Here is a 17,518-nt window from a genome sequence, read left to right as displayed (position 1 = left end):
TGTTATGAGGAAGTTCACACATCAGATGCTGAGCAGAGCAAGCTAGATCTAGGAGGGGATTCCCTGCAGAAAGGTGGCAGGGTGGTTCCAGTGTGCAGCCAGTCTTGGGAACCCCCCCATAGCCTGGACTCAGGACTCCTTTCAGACCAAAGAAAGAAGGAACAAATGTGCCAGTCCACTTCTCCGTCTTCCTCTGCCCTTGACAAGGAGGGTCTCTGTCTCCTTCACCTGGACTGTGCTGTACTGAAATACTCGGTAAAACATGTCACACCCCGTGTGCTCACACATAGCCGCACACACACACACACACAGGCCACCGTGCACACTGCTGTGCCCAAGGCACACCTGCTGATGTGGCCCAGCCAGCGGGTGAACACATACACGTGCATTCACACACATAAGTACTCCGGTTCTCTCTGACCCTACACGATGCTGCTCTCTCTGGCCTGTGTTTGCTCCTCTCCTAAACTCACAGGCCTCAGACAGCGCTCACCCAGCTCTACCTCTTGCCCCCTGGTGATCTTGGGCTAAAGGCTTAGCCCCTCCCAGCCTTGGTTTCCTTACCTTTTGAAGCGCCGGGCGGCGGGGGGGGGGGGACACACGTGAAATACAGAGGCATTAAGAGCAATGCATCTCTGGTCACTGTCACCAGAATTTTTGCTCTGATGATTATCAGCCCTCCAGCTTTGCTATCTCGGCTCCCAGGGTTCCCTGCGCTCTTGCAGACCCACTGCATGCTCCACAGATGCACCACTGTGTGTGCACACCCACACCCATGTGTGCTCCTGAGCTGAGCTGATACAGAAATGCACACACACAGCCAAAGAATGCCAACCAACTTCGCTGTCGTGCACTATGGGGAAACCAAGTCCCCAAACACTTAACGCCCCCTCCAGACACATACAACTCACTGCCTGTCCACAGCAAGCAGGACCTGAGCCCAAGGCTGAGACTGAACAAGTCCCCTGCGCCCGCTTCCCCAACTCTTTCTCCTTACCCCCTTGGCTGGAATTCCCCAAAGCAAGGGTGTTTCCCAGGACCTGGAAGGAATCTGAAGGTGAGAAAAACCTCCCAGATAGCTCAGCTCCCTCTCTGAGACTCAACTGGCCTGCAGTCACCAGGAGGGGACCAGCAGAGAGCCCAGGTCCAGAATCTAGGCCTCCTGACTTGGATTCTGGGCTCTCTCTACCCTCTACCACCACTGTCAGTCTCCCCTCCTAGACTCTGCACTTCCTGTGGGTGCAAATGACCTCTGGTGCCTCTGGGACCTGCCACAGGCTACATGCTCAGCAAGTGTGGAATGACTAGGTATTGAACAAATGAATGAATGCAGGAAAAAATGAGAGGGGAGCGACGTGGAATCGCAAACCGATCTTGCTTCTTCTGCTTACCCAGTGCTGGCCTGGTGGGCACAATGTCTAGGTCAACAACAGTCATGCTAGCCTGTACTCTGCCCTGGCTGAGCCTCCAATTTAGGTTGGCTAGGACCTCTCTCACAGTTCCCACTTTTTGAGTCCCCAGTTTTCCAGAATCCAGGGCACAGCTAAGACGCACACCCCTTGGGATCTCAGCTCAGAGGCCCTCTCTTCTAGACGTGGGGATGGGGCCTGAACATAGCCCTGCCTGGAGCTGCCCTTCTCCAGGGCACCCGCGTGCTCCCAGGCCGGGCCTCCCAATCTGAGCACACAGCAGAACTGACCCCAGCCCTGGGCCCTGCTCCTTGGATTTCCCAGAGCCACCTGGTACACACCCCTAACGTGGGGCGACTGAGTGGAACGCGGCACAGTCCCAGAGCCCTCCAGCATCACCTCCTTGGCCCTCCTCAGCCCGTCAGAGGAGACATGCTCCTTTCAAAACCACCAGTGACAGCACTGCTGTCCATCCAGAACTCAGCCGGGAACCCTCTGCTCACAGCCCCCTCAGTTCTTTCCCCAACACCTCTTGGTTCTGTCCACCTTGCCCCACGTCCAGAGCGCCCACCCTGGTCCAAGCCACCAGGGCACTCTCTTGCTGGCACCTGCTGTGTGGCCTTCCTACTGGCAGTTCTGTACCTTTTAATCCGTTTTCACACAGCAGCCGGAGGGATCATTCAAGAGGACCAAGGTAAACATATGTCACACCCCTGTTTAAAAGCCTTGGGTGGCTCACCGAGTCCTCAGAATCAAGCTCTAATCCTTTAGCTCAGCCCCAAGGCCCTCCAGGATGGAGCCAGGGACCTACCCCTCAGCCTCATCTGCTGCAACATGCAATCAGCGCAGTGCTTTCTGACTGCCACCTCCGGACCTTTGTACACACTGTCTGCTTGGCCTGGGAGGCCTTTCTCCTGCTTTGTCACCTGGCTGACACTGCTCATAATGCAAAACTCAACTCAGAACATTGAGGGTGCCTTCTCTGGAAGCTTTGTCCCCCAAGCATGGTTTTGGACCCTGAAACCTGTCTACCTTCATCACAGCCTGTAACTGTTGGGTGCTATTCAATAACCCCCATAGAGCACACAAGGAGCACATCAAGAGCACTCCAGGCAAAAACTATGGGCATCCAGGGGTGGGGAGTGGGTGCAAGCCCAACCTTACCTGTCTCTGCGGGCCTGTGGGATCGGACTCTCTCCGTCGAGGCCGGGGTCCCGAGTGCAGGGGCGAGTGGGAAGGGCTGCCGGGCGTGGGGGGCTGCGACGTCTCTGACCGGCCATCAGCTTGGCTCAGCTGGGGTGGTAGGGGCTGGGTTGGAATCTGCCGAGGGTCCTCCTCAGCCAGCGTCTGCATGCCTCGTCCCCGGGGCCTGACGGCGGGCTCTGCCCCTGGCCGCCGCCGCTCCTCGCCCTCCTCGGGCAGCGGCCGCAGCTCCTCGGGCTCCTCGTCCGTGGTGCCCGATGTGCTGGGCTCGGCCCCCGGGGGGAAGTCCTTGAGCTCTGTCTCCTTGTCAATGATGACCCACTCCTTGCTGTCAAAGTCCTCCTCCTCGGCCAGCGGCACTGAGCGGAAGGCGTTGCTAAGGGCCTCCTGCTCCACGGAGGCTGACACGTCCATGCGGCCGCTGGCCTGCCGATCGGCGTGGCCTGTGTCCACTGAGAGCATCTGGGCCGGCTGCGAAGAGCAGGCTTGGCGCGAGGGTGAGCCGGGCAGATCCATTCGTGACCTGCAAAGCCAGCCCACAGGAGGCTCAGTGCCAAGCCTCTCCAGATCTCCAAGGAACTCGAGTAGGTGGTCAGGTGCAATGTGACCCCTAGAACCTACTGACCACAGCATCTCTCCCACCCTGGGCCAGGCCCAGTCACCTCCTAGATTACCACCCCCGAACCTCACTCCCCACAAAGATTTCATTCATCCATTCATGCATTCATTCCCTTCAACACATGTATTTGAATGCTTACTGTGTTCCAGGAATACAAACATGCAGAAAATAAAACCTGGTTCCTGTGCCCAAGGAACGCTCCCTTCTGGACCAGCCAGGAAACTTAATCTCCCTAAGGCCCACTTTATGTTTGCTGGTCCAGTGCTCACACTCCGTCAGAGGCTGCCTCCAGGGCAAACACACCCATCTGGCCCTTGCTTCTTCTACCACCACCTCCAGGTCTGGCTGGCTGGTTTCACCACCCCTAGCAAACTCCAGTGGCTCCCAGCCCCGAGGACAAAGTCTATGTTGCTTAGCTTGGCACTCAAGCAGCCAGACTAAGGCCCAGTATCACCATTCTCCCAGCCGGACCCATGTCAGAGTCACTGGCTTTTCCCCAAATTGCGCATGTGCTCATATTTCTGTGCCATTACACACGTCACTCTCTCCACATGGCCTGACCTTCCACCCTTTGCTGTCCCAAGCAGCTTGGATGTCACCTCCTGTGGGGGGAGCCTTTCCATCCTGCCTGGGGGGCTACTTTGCCTTCCCAGCACTGTCTGTGCGCCCCTGTCCTCACAGAGTGGAGCACGTGTGTTTACATACCTGTCTCCCCACGAGGCCGTGAGCCCTGCCAGCCAGGGACTGGGTCCCATCTCACTCTGGGGCAGTGATCCTACCTTGGGACACCTCTTCCGTTGTTACCTTACACTGTGCTGTGAACCTCACATTACTTCCAGAGGTTCTCAACTGGAGGGGAGGGTACCAGTGCCAAGGTGAAGATTTTGCTGCCTTCAGGAAGCTACACAAAGGCCAGGGTGCCCCCACCGAGGACCATGGAGGCTTAGCTCCCCTGGGGTTGTGCACACCCTCATGCTCAGGCTGTGGGCAGGGGGCTGACTTTTTTTTCTCCCGCAGCCTTGAGCCTGTGAGACAGAGGGGTGCAGTTCAGAGCCACTGTGGGTCTTTCTCAACACCCCCCTGCCCTGGTCTGTGGGACCTACCAACTCCTCCCTCTCCACAAGATTTGTTTTGATTTAATAAGGCTTTAAATACAAACATCCCTGAGGTGGGCCACCCAGGGTCCTACACTGATGCTCCCATGCGAATGGCTGGTGTTGCTTCCTTTCCTGAGAGCATGGTTTGTTTTGATGGACACAAAGGAGAGAGGGGCTGAAGGGGAAAAGGGGGGGCGAGAAAAGGGGAGAAGGAGGAGAAGGAGAATCCAAATCCCATCTGCTTCATACTTTTTCCTGCCTCCCAGGTGTCCTAGAGCCCACCCAAACCCTCTGCCCTGCCTACGAGATCCTGAACCTTCCCTTCCAGAAAATCTCTCCTCAGCCATCTCCTCTTCCCATCATCCCTGAAACAAGGTGTTCATTCTGAATCAAACCAGTTTGCTCTTCAGGACTGTCTTTGTTCGGGGCATTCCCACCTCTCTTCTCCACTGATATCCCTTCCAAACTGCCGTTCCTCAGTTCTCCTTGTTTCCTGAACCCTCTGGGCTACCATGGATGAAAATGTGGTCTTCAGTCCCAGGGAGGCCAACCTGTGTGAGTGTGAGTGTATGTGTGAGGGCTGTTGGCCACCTGAGCACAGGGCCCACATCCCTCTGTCCTGGGGGTGCCATGGGGACTGGTGTAGGGCTCCCCTGTCTTGAGTACTGCCGTGCTCCAAAGGGGCGCCGTGCCCCATCCCAGAGGCAGAGTGCAGTCTGGAGCACAAGCCAGAGGAGGGGCCATGAATGAGATGGGGATGAGGCACACTGGGCCCTCCTAGGCTGGGCCTTGGGAAAAGACCCCTTTCCTGGTGCGGAGAAGACCTCAGCCCTGCTGTGAGGTCAAGCCCCGCCCAGAGCCAAGCGAGGGTGGGGACATCTCTCACAGGCCTCTCCCACCTGAGCTGTCCCACCCACTGGACAGCTCATCCAGGCTTCTGACTCTGGTCCCTGATGGCCATGGACCACCCTTACATTCGCACCCCCCCTCCTCCATCCTGAAGGATCGTTTTGGCTCTAAACTCTCCTCCCACCAACCAGGTCCCCCCTGTGACATTCAGATCCCTGAGCCCTGACCCCCAAAACCTGATCCACCACTCTTGGAGTTGAGCACTCCCTGGGCTCTCCTCCCAGGGCCCTCCCCCACAGCTGAAGGGAGCCTAGTCAGCTGCTCTGAGGCACCTGTAATTAGTCTCTAGGGAGAGGCTCTGGAAGCACACCCACATACCACCTCACCCCCTGGCCTCCTCCGGGGCCAAGGGACCCAGCTTCCCACTCGTATGGCATGCCTCCACCCTACATCCCTTTGTGGCATGAGCTGGGGCCTCTGTATCTGCCCCCCTCCAACCAACCGAGTCTGACCCCAGGCCCTAGTATAACCCTCTCAACACTTCTGGGGCCCCCCAACCTTGCATCTAATCTTTCCTACAGACCAGCCACGTGAAGGCTGAGGGGGCCAGAAGGCCCTTGGCCGTCCCCCTAGCCCCAGACCTACCTCCTCTCATGCAGTTCCACCCGCCCATCCGCTGTGGAAAGCCTCTCAGACTCAGGGCTGTTGACCCTCCGGTAGCGAAGAGAACGGACTGGGGTTGTCGGTGAGTCTGGAGGGGCACGCACCGGGGAGCTGGGCACCCCCACACCTCGGCTCTGCTCCTCTTCCACCACACAAGGGGTCTGCAGGAGAGGGGAGTGCCATGAACTGGGGCTGACAGGGCGGCTGCGGGTCAAGTGGTTTTCCCAGGGTGAAGGAGATTGAGGGAGGTCGACGCTGGTGATCCTGACATGGGGCAAGGCCACCGAGACAGGGCAGGTGGGCACATGGCTGGGGAGAGGGCACACAGGAGGAGCGGGAGGGGGGCCATGGGTTGGGAACCAGGGTGGGAGCGGGGGAAGGCCACCCACGTCCTTCTCTCTGGCTGCAGTTACTTTGCCGATGTTGATCCGGAGTTTGTTCCGGTTGACATCCGTCTCCTCCCAGACTTCAGCCTCAGGACCCCCGGGGTGGGGGGCAAGGTGGGGGCTGGGACCCAGCCCCTCAGGGGGCCGCCCAGGCAAGATTGGGGGTGCGTTCTCCTGGTCACTCAGGTGCTCGCCCTGCAGCACGTCCTCGGTGTTCTCCCGGAGCAGGTCCCCGGGCACTGGCGTCACGTTGACCACCCTGGAGAGGCCAGGAGGGGCCATGGGCAAGGCTGGCAGGGGTTCTCTCTCCTCCCAGCACAGGCCCTGGAGATCACTGCCACCCATGGGAGTAGGCACAGTAGAGGCCTTGGCAGGGGTTCCCTAGGCCCATCCCCATCCCTGGCTCACAAAGCCTGCAACTAGACTGTCCTTAGTCCGGCAAAGGGCTGCAAGGAGATGTGACTGCCCGGGACGGGCACGGCACCACCTCATCCTGTTAATTTAAGAGGCCCATTGCTTTCCAGGCCCAGCCAGATTTCCATCGCAGTTCACTGGCTGACCTCATTTAGACCAGGAATGGGTGTAAAGAGGAGTCACTTTGGAACTCCTTGAGCGGTATCTTTACAGTACGGGTCTCTCTCCTGGAGCCCCTACCCTTGTCTCTCCCTGGCTGCCCCCCGCGGCAGGGTGGGGTGTCCCTCCTCACTCTGGCCCCTCCCCAGGTGCCTCTGTCTTTGTGCTTGTCACAGGGTTCTGGAATCGCTGACCCATCCGTTACAAATATCCCAGACCCAACCAAGAGCACTCTGAGGGCGGGGGCTGCAACTTTCTTCTCTGAGCCCCCACAGGCCCCAGTGCTGGGGCTCGAGACATGTTCACTAAATGGATGCATGTGAGCAACAGAAACAGACGGTGGGGCTCAGGTATTTTCACTCAGGGCTCCCCACTCCCCCGTAAAGTCAAAAACTCCAAATGAGGATGTGCACCCTGTCCCCAGATTGAAGGTGGAGATGGGGCAGGACCGCCTGGGGTCTGAGAACCCCACTGTTGAGCACCTTGGATGGGAAAGACAGCCAGATGTGTCCAGGTGAGAAGAGGAGGAGAGGGCTGGCTTTTTGGGTGACAGCACTAGGCAGAGGTCACCTGGCCCCCCACTGGGCCGTCATCCCTCCCAAGACTCACCCGAACATGGCTGCCGTCTGCCGCGTGTTCTGCTGGGGTGGAGTGGAGGTGCTTGTGGACAGGAGGGCATCGGTGCCCGCCTTCTCCCAGTCAAAGGCCTCATTCTCAGCGATGCCCCGTTCCTTCATGCTGTTCTCAAACACCGACATGATCAACTGCAGGGGTGGGGGTGGCGGGAGGACAGAGAGGTGACCCTGGGGCTAGCCAGGAGGAAAGGACAGTTGCCGGGATTGCAGAGGGAAGAGAGGGGCCTTCCAGGACAGGGATAGGCCGAGAAGGGGCACTGGAAGGAGAAGGGCACATTGATTTTAAATGAAAACATGCACATGATATGCAAATCAGTACGCAAATTACTATCTTGGTTTGAGCCCCGCTGGCTGGACACAAGCCCTCTGAGATCTGTCCCCTGCTCACCATCCCCAGCCTGCTCTGCCATTTCCACCATCTGGGGTGGAGAGTGCGGGGGAGGGGGGGAAGCCTCCGCAGCCTGGAAGCACCAGTCATTTCCCAAAACCACCACCTGGGGTCATGCCTCTGCACAGGTTGCTTCCTCCGCCCACACCGCCTTTACCACCAATCCTCTCTGCTCAGCAAGCCTTCCCTGATTCCCCCACCCACACATTTCCTGATCTGCAGCTCGACATTCCTCAGCAGCCAGCACGGGCCGCACACCGTGTGCTCGCTCACTCGCAGCTGTCTGGCCTGGGGAACCCCAGGAGGCTGAGGATTGGGCGAGGGGAGGGGGGCAGGGCCTTCTATTGCCCAAGTGAGGCATCTCTGTCCACAACCTCTAGGCTCTAGGCTCTGGAGGCGGTGGGCACCTGTAGAACACCAGAGGCCCCCAGACCATTCCACTTTCTTTAAAAAAATTGTTTTAATGTTTATTTATTCTTGAGAGAGAGAGGGAGAGACAGACAGAGTGCAAGCAGGGGAGAGACAGAAAGATGGAGACACAGAATCCGAAGCAGGCTCCAGGCTCTGAGATGTCAGCACAGAGCCTGATGCGGGGCTCGAACCCATGAACTGTGAAATCATGACCTGAGCCAAAGTTGAATGCTTAACCGACTGAGCCATCCAGGCACCCCGGACCATTCCACTTCTGACTTAACTCTCTCCAGAATATAGGGCAGGTTCTCTCTGCTGGCAGGACCCACTTCACTGAGGGCTCACTGTGTGCCCGATGCTATGCTCCCTGTGGTGTGCAGACTTGTGCCTGGCACATAGTGGGTCCTGGGCAGAACACTGCTGATGTATCCTCATTCTCCTGTCGGGGTCAGTGGGTCCCCTAGGGGTGTGGTGGTGGCACCTTGGAAAAAGCACTGGACTTGGAGTCAGAAGAGGTGCCTGAGCCCAGCCCTGCTCGCGGCCTTGCTATCGGGCTTTCGTTTCCTCATCTATGAAATGGGGACAATGCAGAGTTTCGGTGAAAAGTACTCGAAAGCACTTGACTTCATTAACCGTTAAGTGTTAGAATAGTAACATAAGGAACACGCATTATCACCGAAGGCTCGTTTTGAAGCTTAAATGAGTTAATGCATGAAAGGCACTGAGAACAGAGTAAGCTGTTAAGAAATATTAGCCATGAAGACTGTTCGCAGGAGCACAAAACAGTTTCATGCAGTTGGAAGACCAGGGGGGGAGATACACGAGGCTAAGCCAACAGGGGAGTGGGGCCTCAGCAGTATGGGTGCTGCTGGGGATGGTCACCCCCAGAGAGATGTCTGGGGGTGCAGGGACCAGGTGGCAGGCTCCCACCTGGTAATCGGGCTTCGTGAAGTAGTCGAGGCTGGCAATGTGGTCCAGAAAGAGGTGGAACTCGGAGGGCATGTGCTTCAGCAGCATCCGGTGCTCATACTTCTCCTTGATCATCCCTACCTGCTCCTGGAGGCAACAGGGCACAGGGTAATGGAGCCCCAGCGACCCCACGCCCCCTCCACCTCCTCAGCCCCACCTGCACAGGGCTCACCTTGTCCTTGATCTTTCTCCAGGGCAGCTGCCCCACTGCAAACTCCACCAGCATGTAGAAAAGGGACCACAGGTCATCGTGGCGGCCCATCTCCTGGGGGGGGGGGGTGGCGACAGGGGGGTCACCCACACCTTTCAAGTCCTTCCTGGGAGTGTGGGCTGATCCTTCACAAGGAGGGGACCCTTCAGGGAGGCCTGACAGCCAAACCTTGGCTCTATCCCTGACCCTCCAACACACATCAAGTATGAGTCTCAAAACTTGTATCCACACAGATTGATGGTGGGAGCAGAGAGGAGGGAATCCCAATAAACAAGGAAGAAGGTAAAGTCATGGAGAAATGGCCGCAAAATCTTGTTCCACTCATGGCCTCTGGCGTGGCAGCTTCCGGCCCCTGCCCCATACTTCTCTCCCCACCTCAACAGCTGCCCACCCGACCCTCTTCCCCTTCCTCTGCCCCTGACCTGGGCCCTGCTGCCCCCGCATCCTCAGGCCCACAGCTCTGCCACTCACCCGGTTCTTGTGGGCATTGACTGAGGCATAACGAACAGTCCCTCGAAACCCGGCCACATTCCGAGGCTGTAGAAGGGAGAACACAGCAGGACACTCACCCGCTGCCCCTGATTTGGGCCACATCTCAGCCCTGCTAACTGAGCCTAACTGCCTACTTTAACCCTGACTGCTTTCCCTCTCCACCAACCCCCATGCTGGCCTGGTCAGGGGCAAGCCTGACACACCAACCCCAGTCCTACACCTGCCTCCTGACCTTGCTCCCTGCCCCTGTATCCATCTCTGACCAAGGTAGGCAGCCAGATCACAAGGTGTGGATGTGGCATCCACCAAGAGCCCAGGGAGCCAGGAGACGGGCCAAGCGTAGACTGAGCTGGGTGACACTCATATTGAACACGGGCCGGGCTTGCTTAGGCAGCTGCAGGAAAAATTAGTGAAGGTCAGGGGCCGGGTGAGGGGGCCAGGGATACCCACGAACAGCGATACTCACGGGCCGAACATCCCCCGTGGTGTTGGTGTACTGCCGGGCCAGCCCGAAGTCCAACATGTAGCACTTTCTGTAGGTGGAGGGCAGCCTGCCCATGGCAAAGTTTGACTGGGAAAGACAGTGGCTGTGACCGTGGGGCTTCAACCCCACTTGGCCCACCTCAAGGGGTGCCAAGAAACGTGTTTAAGAGTAAGCTTTGGGGAGCCTGGGTAGCTCAGTGGGTTAAGCGTCTGACTTAAGCTCAGGTCATGATCTCACAGTTCACAGAGTTCAAGTCCTTCTTTGGGCTCTCTGCTGTCAGCACAGAGCCCGCATCAGATCCTCTGTCCCCTTCTCTCTCTCTGCCTCCCCTCCCCCTCCCCCGTGCTCTCTCTGTCTCTCTCAAAAATAAACATAAAGAGAAAACATCAACATGCGCCATAGGCCACGGCATCCCATCTGAGGGGCAGGTGGGAGCACCCTCATTTTACAGATGAGGATACTGAATGCCAAAGAGCTTAGGGGGCTTCTCCAAGATCACAAAGCAAAATGACAACCCAGTTGGGGGTTCCAATCCTTAGAACTCCCCAGCAGAGCAGTGTGGCTTAGGGTCACTGTCCTGCTGTAAGGCAACAGGAGACCTGCATTGTTCTTGCTGTCTGACCTTGGGTCATTCAACCAATCTTTCTGGGCCTCAGTTTTCACCCCTTATTAAATTGGAGGTTTTTACAACACCGGGATCCAAGATGCCACAAAATCAGCTACTTGGAATTTCTTACCAAGCCCAGCCCCTCCATTCCTTTTTTAAAAAGAAAAAAATTTTAATGTTTATTCATTCTTGAGAGACAGGGAGAGACAGAGCATGAGCAAGGGAGGGGCAAAGAGAGAGGGAGACAGAGAATCAGAAGCAGGCTCCAGACTCTGAGCTGTCAGCACAGAGCCCAACGCAGGGCTTGAACCCACGGACCGTGAGATCATGACCCGAGCCGAAGTGGGACACTAAACCGAGGGAGCCACCTGGGAGCCCCATCCCTCCACCCCTTTTGATCAATTCCTCTGTACTTCCCCAACCCCTGCACCTTTTGAGGTTCAAGGACTAATCAGGGCATGGGTAAGGGAGAAGACAAGAACAGAGGAGAGACATGGGCAAGGGGCAGGCAGGGGTGTGTTCTCCTGGCAGGTGAGGAGAAGGGGCTTGGGGTGGAAAGCAGGAGGAAAGGACAGGTAGGAGAGGCTGTTCCTGCCCAAACCACTGTTCTGGAGGAGAAACCATGGGACCCACAGAGGGAGAGGGTTGGGGGGGGGTGTGCTTTGGAAGAGGGGGCAGGTGGGGCAGCCCTCACCGGCTTGATGTCACGGTGCAGGAAGCCCACCGAGTGGATGGCCTCAATGGACTCCAGGATCTGCTTGCCCAGCCGCAGCGTGGTGCTCAGCGTGAAGGTGCCTCGCGGCTGGCTGCGGCGCAGGTCGGCCAGATTCCGGCCCTGAGGGTGGGGGGAGGGGGGAGGTCCAGGCTCAGCTGTCATGCCAACCGGCACCACTGTGACACTCTGCCCAGCCTCGTCCCCAAAGGCTTGTGCCCACTCCTCACCCCAGGGGTCACAACCCAAGCTTTGGGGGGTAAGTGGAGGGAGGGTCCCACAGGGACTCACCTGGAGCTGCATCACCACATAATTAAATTTCTCATTCCGGCCACAGCCAATGAACCTGCACACGTGGCTTTTCCCTGTGGGGGCACAGACAGGGGTCTCCCAACTCCCACTCCTTCTTCCTCACTTCCGATCCCGAGGTGTCTCTGGTGCCCTCTTGATTCCTGGTCCCATGACCACTTCCGCCACCACCTCCCCATGCCCCTCTCCCCATCACCGCCCTTAGACTCTGGTTCCATCTCACCATCCCCATCAGCTCTCCCTTAGCCCCTGGCTCCACCTCCTCCCTCCCATCCTCCTGCCCAGGGCCCGCACCTTGCAGCTTTTTGAGCACAGCCACCTCCATCTTGAGGACCTGCTTGGGCTGCTGGGCTGACTCCACCTTGAGGGCCACATTCTCCCTGGTCAGCAGGTCCATGGCCTCGTAGATCTCACCAAAGCCCCCGCCCCCGATCTTTTTCAGCTACAGAGATGGAAGAGGGGGATAGGAAACCCAGGGATCAGGCTGAGCAGCTCCTCATCCCACACACTGCTGGGTCATACCCTTCGTTGGTGGGGGTAGGGCTAGTTTTGAAGGGGGGGACCCTATGTCTGCCTTCCTTACCCCACCCACCTGTGTCCCCACTTCCCCTCCTAGTGCCAGAGACAGCTCAGCCCATGCATGCATGTGCGTGCACACACAGGGCTAGGTGTCAGGCTGGGAGGTGGGAGAGGGTATGTGACCTCTGACCCCATGTAGATATGGAGATGAGCCTGTGTAGGATTCTGAAGACATCATGGGCCACCATAAATCTTTTTCTTTTTCTGGAAGGACAAGAAATATTACACTCTCCCCATCCCCCAAACTAGATTGAACAACCACCATCCAGAAGGAAAACTAATTTCCAGAACCTCCCAGCTTCAGGGTGGATCCTCCAGGGAAGCTGGCCCTTCCTGGGGTTGGCAATGTCCTGACAGGTGTCATTAGAGGGAGAGAGTAATGCGGGGGAGAAGTATTTGGGGGAGAGGACTCAGCAAAGGGTATTCAATGCCCATCCTGCTGCTGAAGCTCACAGCACTCCCTAGACCCCTGGTCAAATGCCTCAAATCAGGGTGAGCCTCCCCTGGGGGTAGGGGGCACTGTGGGACCATGGTGGGAATGGAGGTTTGGAGAGTCTGTCTATCCCCCCAGGGGACGGGGCAGTACAGACCTGACCCTCTAGGCCCTCCTCCTCCAGCATCCCTGGGCAGGCAGTGAGAAAAAGGCAGAGGGGAGAATTGTGTTGGAGGAAGAGTTCGCAAGGGTGGATGAGCATAGCTGAGCTATGGGAAGGGATTAAAATCACTTCAAGTCAGAGACCCCGGGGTCCCTGGAGTGTGCTACTGGCAATGATTAAGGACAAGGAGAAGGTGCAGACTTCTAAGTCGGGACCTGTTTGGTTTAAAAAAGATGTACAGCTCACCTCATGGGTGGCCCGCCCTCGCTGAGCACCTTCCAGAACCCTCAGTTGCCTCCGGTTGGCTTGTTAACTCACCAGCACAGCTGGGCTTGCTAGTGATTGGGCGGAGGCTGCTCTGACCAGCCAGCCTGTAAACGGACTCTGAGCCTCTAGCATCTCCAAGCCCTCCCCTTAGCATTTATTCAGCACTCAGACCCCATTAAATGTTTAATGGTGGCTGAAGCAAGGGGACGGAGTGGGGGATGGGCGCAGGGCTGAGCCAAGGACTGGGAGTTCCCAGCAGGTTACAGTTGAAACAACTCTAGGAAGAGAGAGAAGGAAGAAGGGAAGATTCAGAAAAGAAGTGGAAGTCTGGCTGCATCTTGAAGGCTCTCGTGCTCAGAAAGGACGCAGGAAAAGGGAAAGGGGGAAGAACAGTCTGAAACCAGAATCTCTCTCTACTTGAGATGAAAGTCAGACTCATCGAAGAATTTCAGAATAAGGAGGGGACAGATACAGACTCAAGGAAAGCAGCGTCATGTCTTCCCCTGGGGAACTTTAAAATCAGGGGAGATGATAGTATCTTCTAGAATCCTTTATGGTTTGCTGTACGTGAACATGGAAGACGGGGAGGGGAGGGAACAATAATCACATCTCAGGCTTTGTGCTCCCGACCCACAGAGATCATCTCAGCTCATCCCCTGGGGTTCCTGACAACACGTGGGGAAGGTCATAAGAGTCACCATTTTGCACAGAAGGAAAACTAAGGCACAGAGAGTTAAGTACTCTGCCCCAGGTCACACTGCTAGTAAGTAGCAAAGCCAGGTCTCATTTGAACCCAGGCAATCTGATGCAGAACCCACGCTCTTAACCGCGATATCATAGGAAACTGTTGACAGCACAGGGATTAAAAGTGTGAGTGCTGGGATTCAAGCCCAGATCTGCCAGACTCCAAAATCCTCACTGGAGGTGGTAAGGAGGGCTCGGGGCAGCCAAGACATTTCTGGTACCTGCTCCCCAATTTCCAAGGGTGGCCAATAGTATTTCTCTACCGTCTTCATTTCCAAAGAGGCTATTTCTTCTCCTCCCTTGGTCCCTTCCTTGCCCCCCGGCCCATTACAGAACCTCCCAGGGAGGCAAGCTGGGTATCTGCACCCACCCATTCACCTAACACCCCTCCTCCCCAGGCCCTACAGTCTGGGCCCACTTAACCGTCGGGCACAGCAGGCACAGTGGCCCATAATACTTACAGGAAGCCATAAAAACATTTCAATATTTCAAATCAGAAGGTCAAAAAATTGTATCATATAATATTAATTCATTCCTCTGTATACCAGTGCAGTCATAAAATATGATTTTTACTACTTTATTATAGAGAAAGGGGTCCATGAAGGCAGAAGGGCCCAGGGCCCATGAAAGTCATAATGTAGCCCTGCCCAAGCCTGCTAACAGAAATATTTTCTTAATCTCCCTTTGCCAGACCCTATTCCTCCTCTCCTAGTTGTTTTCATGATCCCCTCCCCTGTCAAAGGAACTCTCTAAACTGGAGGGCCAATACGACACAGTAGGACCAACATTTACTTAGGAAAAAGGAAATCTGGTTTCTTGGCCTAGCTCTGGGTCACCTGGAGTGAGTTTCTTAAATTCTGTGCCTCCACTTTTCCTCCTCTGTAAAATGAAAGAGTTGTTCTAGAACGGGTCTGAAAGACTCCTTCATCTCCGTGCTCCTGATTCTTGGGTGGGCTAATTCCTGCGAAGCAGTATGGCTTAGTGGCTGCTGACCCAGCAGTCAGACAGACCTGGTTCCACCCAGTCTTAAGAACTTGGCAGGTTAGCTAATCCCTACCCCTGTTTCCACGCCTGTGAAAAGGGGGTAATAACAATATCTACTCCATCGTTTGTTGAGATAATGCACCGTGTCTGGCGACAGTGGGGGCTCAAAACAAATGCTGCTTTTATCATTTATTAGTATTATTATTTGCTATTCTGATTCTGAGAAGCACCCCTCAAGAAGAGTGAACCGTTATTATTTGCAAATACTCCACCTAGTGCCACTGACCCTCAATTTCCCCTAGCCAGCTCATTTTTCTCTTCAGGGAGCTTGTTCTTGGTTCCTGAGCTCTACCTCATGCCCATGTCCCACCCCTCACAAGGAGACGGCTGAGGGGAGCCATCTGGCACCCCACCCTCCCTAGTTCTTCGGGAGTCAGCCTGGCAGCTGACCTGGAGAGGTCAGCCTGGCAAAGATTGTGGGCTTGCCCCTCCCCCCCAACTCCCTCTTGCCATTTCTCTCCCCACTCATCTCCCATCCCCTCCCTCAAAAAGTACAACAAAGTTCTAATCCAAACTCAGTATGGTGTGAACACCATCTTTTTCTCACCTCTTCAGTGCAAATGTCCTTCTGCCTCCAATCTGTCAGAAACTAGGCTCTCATGTTAGGGGACCGAAGGGTTGTTGGAGAAATACTCCTCAGTTGGCCAGACCCTCATTCCCTTGATTACTGCCCTGGCTCCTCCTCCCCCAATTTCGGTCCTGTCACTCTCCCTCTCAGGAAGTCCTCCTCTGGGACCTAGGCAGGCCTTCCCTCAGCTCTCCTGGCCCTCCCCAGTCCCAGAGACTTCTGAGACAATGACAACGCTGCCACCTTTGCTCCTATCCCTGGGACTCTAGGGGATCTGCCCGAAGCGTGGTTGTTGCCATGGAAACCGGCCAGCACCCAGGCCCCAGTCTCCTCTCAGCCTGACAGCTCAGGTGAGCTGAGCCTCCTCCTTCCACTCCCACACACCCCCACATAGAGGCTCAGTGTAGGCCTGTCTGTTCTCCCTCCCTTCCTCCAGGCTCCCCACTCTGCCACGCAGACCCACAAGATCACACACCATCGCCCCGCAATCCACCCTACACCATCCTGCCCCCACAATAAGAGGACCCCAGAGCAATCTCAAGCGACGGAAAGAAAGAGGGGGGTGGGTGGGACAGGGATTGATTTACAGTAGGTCCCGCTCCCCAGACACTGCTTTTCCCCAAGCCCCTCACATGTCCCCCTCCCATCCAGGCCCAAACCCGGAGGAGGCTCGGACTACAACTCCCAGCAGGCCGAACAGCCTGAAGTCCTGGGCTGGAGGAGCAAGGCACGCTGGGAGATGGAGTCTCGGCGTGTTGCACCTGCCGCAGGAACCAGTGAGGGGAGGAGGGTGGAAGGAGAAGATGGAGTGCGGCTGCGGTGGGAGCAGCCCGCAGGGCCTCTTTCCCTGAAGCCAGGCCTCTCTGTCCTCTGCGGAAGCTGAGGGACACATGCTCACTCACTGCCCTTCTCCAAGGTCCGGCAACGAAAGAGCCCCCTCCCCCACCCCGCCCGCCTCCCCCACTAAGCTCTGCAGCTCCTGCTCCGACGTCCAGCCAAGAGTTGTTCCAGGCTGGGCCGGAGCAACGTGACCTAGCGGGGAAGGGGGTGAGAGAGGGCTCTGGGAGAAAGCGATTGTCCACCAGCGTACGCCAAAATAGTGACTGCAAGCAGTATGCAAATGAGCTCAGGGGCACCTCCCTCTTAGGGTAGAAGAGTTGGGGGCAACTGTTTTAACACGTCTCCAGGTCCTCTCCTCCCATCCTCTCCCTACCCCTCCCTTGGCCCCGTCGGGTCACTCACTCACCACCTTCCAGCGATCCTTGACCACGTAGTTGGCCGGCAGTATGTCGGCCTGCTCCCCTCCCCCACTCATGTTGGTTTCGTCCTTAAGAGCGGCCGCTAGGCACTGCATCCGCCAGCCGGAGGGAGGGGTGTCCGCAGGGCCTGCCCTGGGGGGGCCATCTACCTGGGGGAGTGGGGAGGGACTGTGAGTGGGGCAGGCTACGGACCAGGACCACCTTGCAGCAGATATGGAGGAGGGCAGCTCCATTCTCCTGGCCGGCATCTTTCCTCGGCCCAGTGGGCAGATGCTCTAGGGGTTACTGGGGGAAGCATTGTGTAAACACCCAGGTGGAGGTCAGAGGAGAAGACAGAAATACTATCCACAGGAAGGGAGATACAAACTACAAACTGGAGGTGTGAAAAACAGCAGCAGAACACACATGTTGAAAAAAGGAGAGGAAAATGCCATGTGAACAGGC

General features: G+C 56.6%; 1 protein-coding gene across 2 annotated transcripts in view; it reads right to left on the bottom strand.

Annotated features, from left to right (window-relative positions):
• TTBK1 (tau tubulin kinase 1) overlaps positions 1 to 17,247 on the bottom strand; it is a 37,485-nt gene extending 20,238 nt beyond the window's left edge. For both annotated transcript variants that reach the window (XR_007462725.1, XM_049653712.1), the window contains exons 1-12: positions 17,062 to 17,247; positions 12,312 to 12,459; positions 12,000 to 12,073; positions 11,691 to 11,831; positions 10,372 to 10,476; positions 9,885 to 9,950; positions 9,375 to 9,467; positions 9,164 to 9,289; positions 7,409 to 7,563; positions 6,254 to 6,485; positions 5,823 to 6,001; positions 2,574 to 3,135 (exon numbers count right to left, since the gene is read on the bottom strand). Coding sequence is in view for 1 of the 2 variants with exons in the window: in XM_049653712.1 (XP_049509669.1) it covers positions 2,574 to 3,135; positions 5,823 to 6,001; positions 6,254 to 6,485; positions 7,409 to 7,563; positions 9,164 to 9,289; positions 9,375 to 9,467; positions 9,885 to 9,950; positions 10,372 to 10,476; positions 11,691 to 11,831; positions 12,000 to 12,073; positions 12,312 to 12,459; positions 17,062 to 17,169 (1,989 nt within the window). In the remaining variant the exon portion in view is untranslated. The remainder of the gene's footprint in view (positions 1 to 2,573; positions 3,136 to 5,822; positions 6,002 to 6,253; positions 6,486 to 7,408; positions 7,564 to 9,163; positions 9,290 to 9,374; positions 9,468 to 9,884; positions 9,951 to 10,371; positions 10,477 to 11,690; positions 11,832 to 11,999; positions 12,074 to 12,311; positions 12,460 to 17,061) is intronic.
• Between the last annotated feature and the right edge of the window lie 271 nt (positions 17,248 to 17,518).

The sequence above is a fragment of the Panthera uncia genome, assembly GCF_023721935.1.
Source record: "Panthera uncia isolate 11264 chromosome B2 unlocalized genomic scaffold, Puncia_PCG_1.0 HiC_scaffold_24, whole genome shotgun sequence".
In the NCBI taxonomy this organism is placed as follows: Eukaryota; Metazoa; Chordata; class Mammalia; order Carnivora; family Felidae; genus Panthera; species Panthera uncia.
The sequence above is the reverse complement of the archived record's forward strand: the minus strand, read 5'-3'. Positions and strand labels throughout refer to the sequence as shown.